This window comes from Eptatretus burgeri, chromosome 5 (assembly GCF_056783735.1).
Source record: "Eptatretus burgeri isolate ZD-2024b chromosome 5, Ebu_testis_v1, whole genome shotgun sequence".
Classification (NCBI taxonomy): domain Eukaryota; kingdom Metazoa; phylum Chordata; class Myxini; order Myxiniformes; family Myxinidae; genus Eptatretus; species Eptatretus burgeri.
This window is the reverse complement of record NC_140965.1, coordinates 77,707,607-77,723,027: the sequence shown is the minus strand read 5'-3', so window position 1 is coordinate 77,723,027 and position 15,421 is coordinate 77,707,607. Positions and strand designations below refer to the sequence as shown.

Below are 15,421 nucleotides of genomic sequence, written 5' to 3'. Positions count from 1 at the left end.
AGATTTATGTAACGGTGCTCTAACTTCCCCCATTAAAAAAAACAACCTTTGATCAGTTGGTCTGTTCCATTCATAATCATAAATACAGACATCAACAGTAATCTTATGCCATACACTTCTATGGTAGCTGTCGTCTTCTTTCGTATGCAGCACAAGGGTATGGGATAGCATCATTGGCCGATGGTGCAGATGATTGGCTGAGGGAGCTGCTGTGCCACTGATGCAATTCTCTCTATGTTAGGGCAGGAATTTGGAAGTTGGCCATGGTGCTGGTGATATCTCACCAACTCTTTGCAAAGGACACCATGGGATCTTTAACATCCACCAACTAATGCCGGAAGATGGGATGCCTAGATCAAGGTCCATCCGAGGGATGGCACACACATTAATGAAATCACCCTTTCCTGTGAAACACCAAGGTGTCAGTTTGTAGCTGGGCCGAGATTCAAACAAAGGCTAGACAGATTCAAACAAAGGCTAGCCAAGAGGCGAGTGTGCGATTCCTCAATGGTGAAGAATCACTTAAAAAAAAATTCTCGTCGTCGGATATGGATCTGGATCTTCACCAAAATCTAATCAGTTAATTCTTGTCACACACCCATGTCCACAAAATTTCATCTGAACTCGTCTACAACGTTTTGAGAGATCGCGCTATGTATCATTTTTGGCCCAATCTCTCAATGGTGAAGAATAATATAAAAAATTCGAGCAGCCGTATCCGGGTCTTCACCAAAATCTAATCGGTTCATCCTTGTCACAAACCCAACCTGTCCTCAAAATATAATCCGGATCCGTCCACAACTTTTTGAGATATCCTGCACACAAACAAACAAACAAAGAAGAAGAAGACGTCGTGCAGAGCACGATACTTGCAAAATCCAGGAAATAAATTTGACCTCAAAAATAATTGGTGGTTGAATTCAATGACCAAATCTGCAACTCTTTTTCAAATTTCAAGCCAATCGGATGAAAATTGACAATTTTAGATATTCGGCCTATGTTGACCTCCAAAATAATTGGTGGTTGAATTCAGTGACCTGAAATATAAATCATCTTCAAATTTCAAGACAATCGGATGAAAATTGACAATTTTAGATATTCGGCCTATGTTGACCTCCAAAATAATTGGTGGTTGAATTCAGTGACCCGAAATATAAATCCTCTTCAAATTTCGAGTCAATCGGATGAAAATTGACAATTTTAGATATTCGGCCTATGTTGACCTTTTGGCCTATGTGGACCTCCAAAATAATTGGTGGTTCAATTCAGTGACCCGAAATATAAATCATCTTCAAATTTCAAGTCAATCGGATGAAAATTGAGGACTTTAGAAATCTCACCCAAGTTGTTGACCTTTGGCCAATGTTGACCTATTGACCTTTTGATGTCAAAAACAATATACTTCTTCCTTATGTCAAACTCTACCATGTGGTGAAGTTTCGTGAAGATCGGTTTAAAATTGTAACCTGTAGTTAACAAACAGACAAACAGACAAACAAACAGACAAACAAACAGAATAACAAAATCGACTAACCAATATACTTGAAAAATCTTCGGATTTTGCAAGTAACAAACAAACAAACAGACAGACAAACAGAAAGGGGTGAAAACATAACCTCCTTCACCTTGGATGGCGGAGGTAATTAAGTGGTTCAGGTATCTTCAGAGAATCCACATCACCCAGCAATCGTACAAACTGTTCACCCGGGCCTAAAATCGTTCTTCGTAATGATATGATGAAGTACAAAAGGTTAAAGAGTCCATTGCCATCTATTTCATACTTGCACCACAAAAAAAAAGTGTGTTCCGAGATGGCGTCAACATCAAAATTGTATTGCCATAAAGTGACACATAATCATCTAAAGGTTAACAGCAGTTAAAATGTTACATCACACACAATACATATTGATCATGTGACAGACAGGATGGTGTGTAGCAAACACATCCTGTTAGTAAGAAGCCATACAACAATTGTGGCATATGGCAGATGGTTCCTGGTCCCACAACAGTGAAGGGGCCAATACTAGTAACACCACAAGAGGTATTGACATACCCACGCACGGGTGGGGGAGGCATCTGCTCAGTGCTACCGACACCAAACCAGCCTGAAACACGTGTTTGCGGATGGTGACTGAGTGAGCCGATCCTTAGTATTGAGAACGCATCCCACTAACATTGCTTTGTACGTGCAATCCTACAGGAGGCTGTAATGAGGAACAGCATCTGCTTCGTCAACCTACACAAAGATGGAAACGCTTATGTTTTTTGATTTAAAATCAATAAAGTATGTGGGATTTGAAATTGGAATCTCAGTATCATGATGTATGTGCTCAGATTGGAATGCCAGTTAGCATGTGAATCATTTGTTATGTTTACTTTCAAACCACTTCCATACTAAAGTATGGTAGTATGGTGTTGTACTATAACTACTACATAAAATATTTGAAACAATAGAAATTGAAACAATAAAAACTGGACTTGCATTTCAAATAACATTATAGAATCACATCTCCTGTGTAACTGGAATGGCACTCGTTAGAGCGCGTACCTACGCCAGGCTGAACAGTTTCGATTTGTATCCCACTGATAGGCCAGATCTGGATCTGGACCTGAACCAAAATCGAATTGGCTTGTTCTTGTCATCTACCCAAGTCATCCACCAAATTTCGTCCGATTACGTCCATAACTTTTTGAGTTATCTTGCTATATATCGTTTTTGAACATATCACTGAATGGTGAAGAATCACTTAAACAAAAAAATATGTCGGATTTGGATCCAAATCGATCCAAATTCACCAAAATCGAATCAATTCATCCTTATCACACACACACAACCTGTCCACCAAATTTCGTCCAAATCCATCAATAAAAGTTTGAGAAATCCTGCTCACAGACAGACAAAGACAGACAGTCAAGAATGAAAACATAACCTCTGTCTGCCTTCAGTGGTGGAGGTACAAATTAAATTCTTCATTGGACAATCATGTGTTGATATCGCACAATGTGATTGGTTGTCATGCAAGCAATCAGAAAATGCCACACCTGCCAATGTACTGAAAGTTTAGATGTTCACATCATTGTAACATGGTGAATATTATGGGCCTGGGAATGAACATGACAAGCATATACGAGTCTAAGCTAATGAAAGCTCCTCCACTCTTGGACCCTTGGAGTCAGGCTTCATGTTTCAGCAGGACACACACACACACACACACACACACACACACACACACACACACGCACGCACGCACGCACGCACGCACGCACGCACGCACGCACGCACGCACGCACGCACGCACGCACGCACGCACGCACGCACACACACACACACACACACACATGCGCACGCGCGCGCACACACACACACACACACACACACGCACGCACGCACGCACGCACGCACACAATTTTAAGGATTGCTGTAAATGATGTTAATTTCACAACATCCTATATTCAGCTTCATCTAAAATTGTTAACCTCAAAACATCGTTCCCTTAACTAAAGTAAGAACCTTAACCTGAAAGAACTGAATTGTTTCCCGACCGGACGGATCATCAGCTGGGCACCGTTCTTCCTCAAAGTTTCCATCCTTTCAGCCCAGAACCTCTCCGAATAGTGGGTCCACAACCTCGGTCACGGATCCACATCAGTAGATCCACAACCTCAGATGCGTTCAGGCAGTGAGTCAACCCATCAATGCAACATCACTATTTAAAATGCATGCGTGTGCGCACACACATACACAGTTACAGATGCAGCAGATTCAAGTGAAGAATCGATGTGGAAAGAGTGGGCTATATTGTTACGAATCTGGAAACCATTCGCATTGACACATACAGTTGACCTAAACTTTTGTTATTTCGTTAAGTATTTGTGGATAGTTAGAATCTCTCCCCGATGTCTAGTGGGAATTTCATGTGTGCGCTGTGAGTTTCTTTCTAGTTAGTCTTCTGCATTAAATCCCCCCTCCACTCCTTCAGTGCCATTACACACATGTTCGAGGCCTCGTCCAGTCGGGGTGAGATCACCTCAGGGCCGACTCCGCCACAGCAAGATGGAATGTTCCCCTCATCCAATCGGGGGTGAGATCACCTCAGGGCCGACTCCGCCCCAGCAAGATGGAATGTTCCCCTCATCCAATCGGGGGTGAGATCACCTCAGGGCCGACTCCGCCCCAGCCAGATGGAATGTTCCCCTCATCCAATCGGGGGTGAGATCACCTCAGGGCCGACTCCGCCCCAGCAAGATGGAATGTTCCCCTCATCCAATCGGGGGTGAGATCACCTCAGGGCTGACCCGCCCCAGCCAGATGGAATGTTCGCCTTGTCCAATGAGGGAGGACACCAATCGCCTGACGCCCCATGACCAATCCGGAGGCGAGTTACCTCAGAGTGGATCCCTCCACCCACCTGGGGGAGGGATAAGAAGGGTGGCGAGCTGTCTCAGGGGGTCTGGTCTGGTCTTTTTTGGGGTTCCTTGGTGGTTGGTGGTCATGTTGGTGCTCGTGGTGGTGGTGGTCATGGCGGAGGTGTTTTGTGGTGCTCGTGTCGTCGATCGTCGTTCGTGGCAGCCAGGATCGTGGGCTTGTTGGATTCTGGGTCATGGGTTCAAGTCCCACCGTAGTGGGTTGTGTTGGAGTGCTCGAGTTGGGGATCCTCGTTCCCGTCCACGAACTCCGAGCTCCACAAGTGCGAGTCGGTAAAACCGCACGAGGCGGCCAGGTACCCGGCCAGACTCTGACCCTCAGCTCGCCTTCCATCCCGATCTGAAGGGCTGAATAAAGACCCACGAGGTCCATTTCTTTTTGGATGTGTGTGTCTGTCTGTGGACAGTCTAAGTAGAAATCGTTTAAGTGATTGCCATTGTACATTTGCCTACATCATATTCATGGTTAAGTCTGCTCTATGTTTCCCTCCCTCTTACATTGTAAATAAATAACTGTTAAATGTTCCAGTTCGTTGTCTGTGCTTTCTTTCATTGACCCAGTATGGTTCGGGCTTGAGAAATAGGGAGGGCGATTGTGCCGTAAATTGACATTTGGACCGGCACGGCTTTGGTAATTTCCGCTCGGTTACGCCAGATCCGAGTCGGTAACAGCGACTCGGTTCAGACAAAGCTGGCCGAGGGTGTGGTTTCCCCGGAAGCGAGACCGCGTGGCTAATTAGGTAAATTTGAATCAGACAAAAAGACCCTAACCGCGCGGTCAAAATATTGGTGTCCATCGTCCATTAAGTGACCCGTCGACTTCGGAGTTATCCGGAGTGATGAACTTCAATTCCGGGTGTTCGGAGGGGAGATGGCCCAACTGCTCCATCTAGCGGTCGTTGCTCGCCCCCGAACCCGGCACCACAACGATATAATGTGGCAAATGGGACAGGAGCAAATGGCAAATGGTCCCAAAATGGGACCCGTGGAAATTCCACGTAATGTAAAATCCCTCTCCCCTTTCCCCTCTCGCAGTCTCACCTCCAACGAGAAACAGCCATCAAAATGTGTTTTCCCTTTTAAAACATCAACATTCGTCCGATTTTCTTCCCATTTGTTGCAACCGAGTCTTAAACCATCTTTGTGATTACAAAGTTAGATATCAAATTAGAGCTAAGATGAAGCTGTGAAAGTGTTTGAACGGCTTTGCATTACAACCGTGAGATTGTAAATAGGCCTATTTTCACCTAAAATGCATTTTTGTCTAAAAACGCCAATTTTATCTGATTTTCATAATCATCATTATACGGAAGTAAAAGGTAGACCTGTAAAATTTTCCGATCATTCCATCGAAAGGGTTGGTATATATCACAACTACTTGAACATAATTTATCACGAGGTGTGTATGTTTGTTGGGTATTCAGGGTAAAACTTGGTGAGAGAAGGACCAATGTTTGTTCAACCTGCTCTTAAACATTTGAAGTGATAGTGTAGTTACTACAAAGTGAGGAAGGCTTATTACATCTCTCAGTTACTCTTTGACCGAAATAGTTATTTTGTAGAGCCGTACAACTCCTCTCCTGAAACAACGTCAGAGAATGTTCTCCAGTTGCTTGATCCGTGCTCGGAATACAAGTGCTCGGGATCCGTGGCTACTAAGCCTTTGATGATCTTGTGGATTTCAATCAAGTCTTCTCGTTGTCACCTGTAGTGAAGGGAGAACATGTCCACTTGCCCGAGTCGTTCCTGATAAGCGAGTTGACTGAGTTCTGGTGCTTGCTTTGTCACTATCCCTTTCACTCTCTATATTTTAATACATTTTCTTCCCAATTATTTTGCAACCCAATCTTAAAGCATCTTAGCGACAATCAAAAATGAAATTGGATATCGAATTAGAGTGGGAGAAAGGGAGAAAGGGAGAAAGGGAGAAAGAGAAATACCAATGAAACCTCAAACCCATACGGAGTATAGGAATATGGTGGCCGTCGTATAGAAATTGTGGGTGCAGTCAGGCAAACTGTCCAACCAGTGGCGTACCTAAGGTATGGCAGACGTGGCACATGCCCTGGGTGCCACTTGAAAAGGGGAGGGGGCACTGAGCAGGACTTGGTCTCTGTCAAGAATGGAATATTGAAGTTGAAAGCCGTCAGACAAAATAAACGAATGGCTGATGAGAACTCGAGAGATACTGGGTTAACAGGTAAGGAGGAAATGGAAAGAGTCATGAAGGGAAGACTCGACCATCTTCACAGAGAAATGGATAAAAGGTTCGCTCGTTTGCACGACACTGACGCCAAGTTTGGGTTCCTTCTCGATGTTGATGGACTGTGTTATGGCCTCGACAGTAACGACCTAATGCTTCAGTCATATTTGGCTCGGCGGCCGTAGGGTCTAAAAAAAAAATCTACGGCCACTAGCAATTATAGGGCGGCCACAGTATTTCTACGGTCACACAATGTAGCAGTCACATGTTTTTATTTTTTGGGTAGCCGAACGGGGTATTTAGAAATTGTGGAGACCGAAAACGTGGGGGTTCCGTACGGTCTTTGATTTGATGTCGCACGGTGACCTTAGGGCATCCCTGCGGCGGCCATATAATTTTCAAGGCAGACGCAAGGTGCCCGCAAGGTGACCGCAGGGGGGCCCTAAGGCGAACGTGGAAATAGTGCGGCCGCCGTAATTTTTTGGGGTTGGCAAAATTCATTTTTCATTGATAAGAGCCTACGGAAAACGCACGAATAACGCAAGCCCACCGTACGCCCCACGTACGGTCGACGTGGAACACATCTACGTCATGGTTACGGCTTATCAAATTGCTACAGCCAACCGAGAAATTAAAAAAGTTATAACTCCGCGCTTTAATTCCACGGAGACCCCTACGGCCTGTAAAAGATAGCCATACGGTGTAGGGCCACCCTGAGGCCACCTCAAAAACTCTGCGGCCGCCGCACATTTCTGTCTATTCAGGGGGGGGGTATAGCCGCCGTATCCTAGCCTTAGAGCAAATGTGACTCATGCTTAAAGAAGAAGTGTGAAAATTTGAGTGAATTGTACAGCTCTGATGTTGATGGACAGCAGCTATATGAAGAAATTTTGGATTGCAGAATGTTGCTATCAAGTCAGGCCAACATGAAAATATCAAGAGCTGAAGAGCTTCTCAAATTTATTGTTCAGTATGGAGATGAGAGCGTCTTCCTCGATCTTTGCATTGCTATTCAGATCATGCAAACCATCGCAGTTTCCATCGCCAGCTGCGAGAGATCATTCAGCAAGTTAAAACGAATACTTTTGTATTTGAGAGCCTCCATGGGTCAAGGCAGACTCTCTGATCTTGTTCTGCTGAGTGTAGAAAGAGAAGAAACTGAAAAACTGACTTTGAGCACATCATAGACAAATTTGCATCAGTGAAAGCAAGGAAGGTGAAGTTGTAATTTTCATGTAGTGCCATAATTTGTTAATTAAATGATTAACGAGCTTAGATTGTATTTTTGAGCTGATATTATGGTGAAGTTATCTAAAGGATGGGTGTCAGATGTTTGGACAGGGGCGCAATTTCAGTGCTTGCCATAGGTGCTATTTTCCACAGATACACCCCTGTGTCCAACCAATGGGTGGAACTTGCACACATGGACAATGCACGGCTCTTTTTATAGTATAGAATGTCCACAAGACTGAGTATTAAATGCGAAGATGGTTCTATTGATCATAGAAGCAATCGATGAAAAACAAAAAAAAAGCACAACCTCTCAAAAAGTTATGCTACGTGACTCAGGGTATGCTCAATATGTGATAGACCCCAGTGGAGATATTGCGAATGACCCAGCTAAAATTATAGGTGTTAACATTTCTTAAAGAAGAGGAAGATGCACATTAGCGTAAAGTCGTCACAATGGATGTGTACTGCAGCAACCGGAAATGATTTGCAGACATTGCCTCACCGTTTACCGCTCCTTGGCGAAGGTTTTCGTACTGAGGGCAGTTAGAACTTCCTTCCTCGACCATGTCTATGATCAACAATACCATCTCGGCTTATCCTCCTGAAGAGTCTTGCGTACCACTCCTGCTGAACCATGATATCACCACCTGTACCTTAAAAGTCCCTTCAGCAGGTGTGGCACTTTCTGATTGCTTGCATGCGATAACCAATTACAGTGCACAATATCAACACGTGACTACTATGGAGCATTTAATTCTTGCACATGACATATGAATCTATCACGTGTCAGTTGCATTTCACATGTTGTACTTCTCCAGTATTAAAACACAAACATTGTATCTTCAACACTATCCCACACAATAATGGATTCGATTACAAAACATAAAGCATTTCCTTTCACTCACAGTGGTTTCCCTTCTGCAGTTAAACATTGAGGTGATCAAAATGTTAACTCGTACATCCTACAACATGGTCCACATGTATTGTTACCCACTACAAGAAAACAACATTCTTCATCGTTTTTGTTATTTTTAGCAGGGTAACAAGACATAAGGACCATTATGTACATGGTTACAGTCTGCTTGGGGGAGGGGGAGGGCAGGATATCTTCAGGTGGGAATAAACCTATCAGATATTTGGTACACCTGGCAACTTACCTGTCTAGTTCCTGCTCCAGCCTGACGTTATTAAATTCCACGACCATAAGAACACTACAGTGGTGCAATCCGTTTTTGCATGACAATCCTGCATCCAAACACCCAGCGACAGAGATTGAGAAACCCGGTGGTGTAATGAATGCAACGATTGAGCGTGGCATTGGACGTTCGAGGGCATGTCGCTGATTATAGAGGGCGTGGCGCTCGAGGTGAGAGGGCGTGACGCTCAAACTAGTGGGCGTGTCGAAAGTGTTGCTTACACTGCCAAAAGCATCTTGCCACAGCAACCAAACAGGTTGGTTTTCCTCTTGTTTAGTTTCTTGGTTTATTTTCACATTAAACTCTATTGACTCGATTTTTATTTGCTTTTCCATTCATGGCTTTCCTCAGAAAAGGGGTTTGACTCTTTGTCGTTTATGTAATCAACAGATGGCCTTTAATGTGTTTTCCTTTCTCTTCTAAATTTAGTCGAGTAAATTAAAAAGAACGTTTTATTTTTTTTCCTCTCTCAACGGATCGTAAACGCATAAATGTTTGTACCTACAAAGAAAACATTTGTTGTTAAATAATAAAATAAAATAAATCAATTGACGTAAGCGTACAGGTAAACACAACCAGCAGAGATTGAATACCCTGCCTGAACTGGTTGTCCTTCTGGTGATGAAGATCTACCCATCTCTGCATACCTTTGGTAGATGTCGTTCAGATACCAAGATCTATGCATGTCCTTTCTCTTTTGAAGTTTTTCTCCGTCATGTACTGTAACCAGGATGTCTTCCAATCGAGATTACCTATCTCTCTTTCCAAAGATGCTAACTCTTCCAAGCCCTGGCCATGAACCACAATATAGATTTGACAATTACGAATGACAATGTCCAGAGAGTTCGAGAATCGAGACAGGTACAGTACTATATACTTGTCTTGATAATCAGACATCACACCAAGCCCAATGTTGTTGTTGTTGTGTTTTTTTTGTTGTTAATGGAAAAGTCGCAGGCGTGACGTACGTTCCATATCATGAGATTTCTCTATCCTCAGATTAAACCTGCTTTGATGTACAATAACATGACAGAGAAAAAGAAACAAGTTTTAATCTCATGATTGCATTTTTACAATGAATAACGTGCTAGTGAACATTGAATAAAGGACGCAAGACTCTCTGCACTTCTCCTATTCCGTTTGAGGCTTTTCTTTGGTTGGTGGGCCGGTGGGGGGGATCCGTACCAACTGTACATTTTGAACATGACTGAGGGTGTGGATCGCATACCGCCATTTACCCGGCTCACTCCGAGACCGCGCAGTGAAATGGCCGGATCGCGTGCTGTTCTGTTTGGTTTTTACCTGCCGAGAAAACTCGTTCAACCCCGTGCCTTTTTAAAATATCAATGCCAAACACATGCGGGATCCATCGACCCGACAAAAATGGCACAGGGATGAAATTGCTGCCCTTTGGTCTATCCTCACCCGTGCGTTGTAAGATGTGACACTACCAAGCAAGAGCCAAGAACATTAAATATGTATATATATATATATATATATTACATATATATATATATATATATATATATATATATATATATATATATACATACACATATATACAAATATACACATATATACATACATGTACATATACTGCACATTATATATATATATATATATGTGTATGTATATATATATATATATATATATATATATATATATACAAACATATATACAAATATACATATATATGCACTACCGGTCAAAAGTTTTAGAACACCCCCATTTTTGCAGTTTTTACTGAAATTTAAGCAGAGTAATGTTTCAATGTACTCTGAAATTAAAGCATAGTACAAATAAACTATTGCAGATAAAAATGAAATCATGGAATCGTTTTGTTGAACAAAATTTAATCTATATTTTTGACTCATCAAAGTAGCCACCTTTTGCAGATATAACAACCGAACATACTTGTGGCATTCTTTCCACAATGGAAATCAAATATTGTTCAGAAAGTTCTTCCCAACACTGTTTCAGAAGTTCCCACAAATGTGTTGCACTTGTAGGTTGCTTTGTTTCACCCTTCTGTCCAGTTCATCCCAAACCAGCTCGATGGGGTTTCAGTCGGGAGACTGTGCTGGCCATTCCATGATTTTGAAGCCTACCTTCTTGTTCTTTTCTTCTAAGGTAGTTCTGACATAGCCTCAAGGTATGTTTTGGGTCGTTATCTTGCTGTCGGATGAACCCCTGACCAACTAGGCGGAAAACAGAGGGTATTGCATAGCACTGAAAAATGCTGTGGTAGCTCTTTTGGTTCAGGGTGCCAGTCAGTCTGTGCAAGTTGCTGACTCTGGATCCAGAAAAAGAGCCCCAGATCATCACTCTTCCTCCTCCATGTTTGACAGTTGGTGTCACACAGTGAGGAACCCTCCTTTCGCCTCCTCGATGGCGTACAAAAACCCTGCGTAATGAACCGAAGATTTCAAATTTTGATTCATCGGTCCATAAGACCTTCTTCCAGTTTTCAGTAGTCCATTGGCGGTGCTTCATGGCCCAGACAAGCCTCTTTTTCTTATTTTGCCATCTAAGCAATGGCTTTCTTACTGCCACTCGACATGTCAAACCTGCAGCTCGAAGTCTTCTCTTCACAGTTGAAACTGAGACTTCTTTACTTTGACCAGAGTTAAGCTGTGCTTGAAGCTGCTGTCCTGTGAGCCGCCTAACACGAAAGCTATTGACTCTCAGAAACTTGTCTTCTGATTGTGTTGTGGCTTTGGGTCTGCCAGACATCTTCCTGTCAGAGTTTCCTCCAGTATCCAAGTGCCTTTTGATGGTGTAGGAAACTGTACTCAATGACACCTTGGCTCTTTGCAATTTCTCTAAAGGAAAGACCTACACTTTTAAGAGTTATTCTGGTCTGTCTGTCTTCCTTTGTTAATTGTCTTTTTCTCGCCATTATTATAGCAATATACTACTTCCTGCAGTGCAATATTGTCCAAATAATGCTTCAGAGGGTGAAGCAACACAGTCTGTTCCAACACTGCTTTTATACAGACAGAGGGTTTGTAACGAATCAACAAAAGTTGTGACATCTGTAGGAATTGTTTGCATCAAATTGCAAGGCTTAATTTACTTCCATTGCTGCAGAACAGCTGCAGTTGCTAACCCATTACTTGTTCCTGAAAAGGGCCTTTTTTAACAACTCTGAAATTTACATTATTTTTTAGCTGTTGGTAACCTAGACTTTTTTTAACCTGTGGCAGTTTACCGCTTAGCTTTGTACCATTTCAGGTTATTCACTGGACTTGAACTGCTTAAATTTCAGTAAAAACTGAAAAAATGGGGGTGTTCTAAAACTTCTGACCGATAGTGTACACATATATATACTATACTGTATATTATAGACATATATATATATATACATATATACATATAAACACACACACACACACATATATATATATATATATATATATATATATATATATATATATATATATATATATATATATATATATATATATATATTGTTGCGGTTGTGGAAATTCACAGAACATCATTCAGGTTCCCCAAAGATCAGTTATTTTGATAAGTATGTGTTTCAAGTTAGAATCCCCACCAATGTGTAAAGGACGTTGTTCATGTGCCGGGCTGTGAATCTTTGAGGTAGCCATTTTTCTTTCTCTATTTTTTATTTTAAAACAACACAACATCCCCACCATCGACAAAAAACGCCATCTTCGCAACCCAGCATCTCCTACAACACGAAACAAACAACAACCGTCATCTCCTCACCATCGACAAACAACGCCATCTTTGCAACCCAGCATCTCCTACAACACGAAACAAACAGCAACTGTCATCTCCTCACCATCGACAAAACGCCAACCATCTCCTGAACAAACAACGTGAGCCGATTTGCAGAAACGGATCAAAACGAGGGCTTCCCCGAAACCAACTGGTGGCGTCGGAGTTGGGATTCTGGAGTTGCCAACCCCAGTGAAATTCCAAAATGGCAACCCCTTCTCAAAATGTTGGAACAGGTTGTGAATAATATTTACGGGTACTTATTATCATACTGGTGCCTACTGAAGTGCATTCGGCCATCTAAACATAGAGAAATATACATTTTATTATATATATATATTCAAAAATCAATATTATTTCCAAAAATACGGATTTTTTCCTGAATTTTCAAAATGCCAGCCCGCGGTCAAAAAAGGCGAGAAATTTTTCAAACTTTGGTCGATCACCTAACTTCACTCGTGGAATCGATAGGCACATCGTGCTTCATTCCAGCAACTACTTTTGCAAAAGTGGAACACCCTAATATATATATATATATATATATATATATATATATATATATATATATATATATATATATATATATATATATATATATATATATATAAATATATATATATACATATACATATACATATATATATATATATACATATATATATATATACATATATATATATATATATATACATATATATATATATATATGTATATGTATATATACATATACATATACATATATATATATATACATATATACATATACATATATACATATATATATATATACACATATATATACATATACATATACATATATATATATATACATATATATATATATATACATATACATATATATATATATATACATATATATATATATATTGTTGTGGGGCGGCGGGGTCGGGTGAGAAGACCACTCGGTGGGGGAAAGCTACGTCGATTCCCACCAAACTCCCCGGAATTGTAGGCCGTCGCTCACGGTTAATTCCGTGATGCGGTGGGTCGCTTAACCGACCGTGGACGCCAATAACTCAGCCGTGTGGCCTGGGTTCCTCTCGCCTATGGGGGAATCGGGTTACCTAATTAACCACGCGGTTTAACCACCAGGGAACCACGCCCTGGGTATGCCTTGTCCAAACCGGATCACTCTACCGATCGGATCTCCTTTCCGTATCGGATGCAGCCGAGCAGCACTGCCAATGACGCACTGGTGAGAAGGAACGGATTGTTGGGAATAAAGACCCGGCTAAACCTGGATCCGAACCATGCTGGACCAATGAGGGAAAAGACAAAGGCGAGCTGAAAACATTTCCACAACAATTATTTATTTACAATAAGCGAGGAAAAGCATGTGGCACAACAAAGGTTTATTGGGGGTGAAATACAGGGAAAGATGAGAGAGGTGTGGGGTGCGGAAATTTTACAAGCAACTTACAAAACATACACAGTGCAGACTTGATGCGAGATTAATAAAAGCAACAATCACAACAATAAAAGATCTTATACAGGCTTACTTAACGGACAGGCACCAACACTCTCAGACACACACTCAGACAAAGTAAACCCAATTGTGAAAGGGACTTTTGCAGCCAGGTAGGGAGGGAGTTGAGGTTACAGTTTCTCGGTACCTGAGCGTTTCGGGGGAAGGATGCTCCGTGGTGTGGCACTCGCCAATGGTTGAGTTGTTCGGCCACAACCGTACATGTGGAGATTGTGTCTGCAGGAGGGGCTCGAGTGGAGAAGAGCGGAGTCCAAAGGGGGGGGGGAGGGGAGAGATTAACAGCAGGCAGGACCAGGCAAGAGGCCGTTCGTCAAGGTCATGAGGTCGAAGATAAGGAACAGAAAGCGGGGCCAGACAGGAGGCTTGGTTGAGAAGGAAGCGGCGGTTCGACGTCGTGTCGGTGGAGACAACTGGCAGGAACACTCACTCACAACTACTCCAAACCCCTTTCAATTCTGTCACTCTTCAATTCTCCTCCAATTCTCATCTGCAATTCTCCTTCCAACCAACCCAACTACCTTCACAACGACTTCAACCACCTTCGCAACCACTTCAACCAACCAACTTTGACCACCCTCTGAGGATTGCTTCGTACTTCATAGAGCCCGGAGTTCAGGGAGGAGCCATTTCAAAACCGACGTCATCGTCCGATCCGAGCATCCCGATTGAACTAGCCATTCACGTGGTCTGCCTTTCTGGGCTGGGTTTCAGCCAGACTCCGGTATGGTCCGCCTACGCCGCGCATGCCTGGGCTTTGGCAGGTGGATGTGGTACAGCTACAGCGTTTGTCCAGCCGAACGTAGGGATTTTGACTCAGAAAGCGAGAGTCCGGGTAGACGGTGGTCCGCTGTGGCCAGCCAAATGAGGATAGCAAGCGAGATGATTTCACCATGGATCGTAAAAGGAGGGAATAAAATAAAAGGGGAAGAATGATTTATCAATCCTAACTAATAGCCCATCGCAACGCACCCCGTTGCTTTCCCACTAAACAAAAGGTAGGGACCTAACTACACGTATATTAATGGCATAACTGACTCAGGACAACTTTCTATTGTATGCAGGCGGTTTCGAGAAGCGCATTAATATATATATATATATATATATATA

General features: G+C 42.4%; 2 protein-coding genes across 5 annotated transcripts in view; both read right to left on the bottom strand.

The window, feature by feature from the left end:
• The window catches only part of ECD (ecdysoneless cell cycle regulator), a 464,207-nt gene that overhangs the window by 180,777 nt on the left and 268,009 nt on the right, over window positions 1-15,421 (bottom strand). The window lies entirely within an intron of this gene.
• LOC147026747 (G protein-regulated inducer of neurite outgrowth 2-like) overlaps window positions 1-15,421 on the bottom strand; it is a 137,019-nt gene that overhangs the window by 19,573 nt on the left and 102,025 nt on the right. The window contains exon 2 of one of the 4 annotated variants that reach the window (XM_085882516.1): window positions 8,364-8,485. The exons of 2 other annotated variants lie outside the window; for them this stretch is intronic. In XM_085882516.1, the coding sequence (XP_085738642.1) occupies window positions 8,364-8,448 (85 nt within the window). In that variant the 5' untranslated portion in view covers window positions 8,449-8,485. Of the gene's footprint in view, window positions 1-8,363; window positions 8,486-9,704; window positions 9,823-15,421 lie in introns of those variants that run through there. One more of the 4 variants, XM_085882519.1, reaches the window with a different exon arrangement.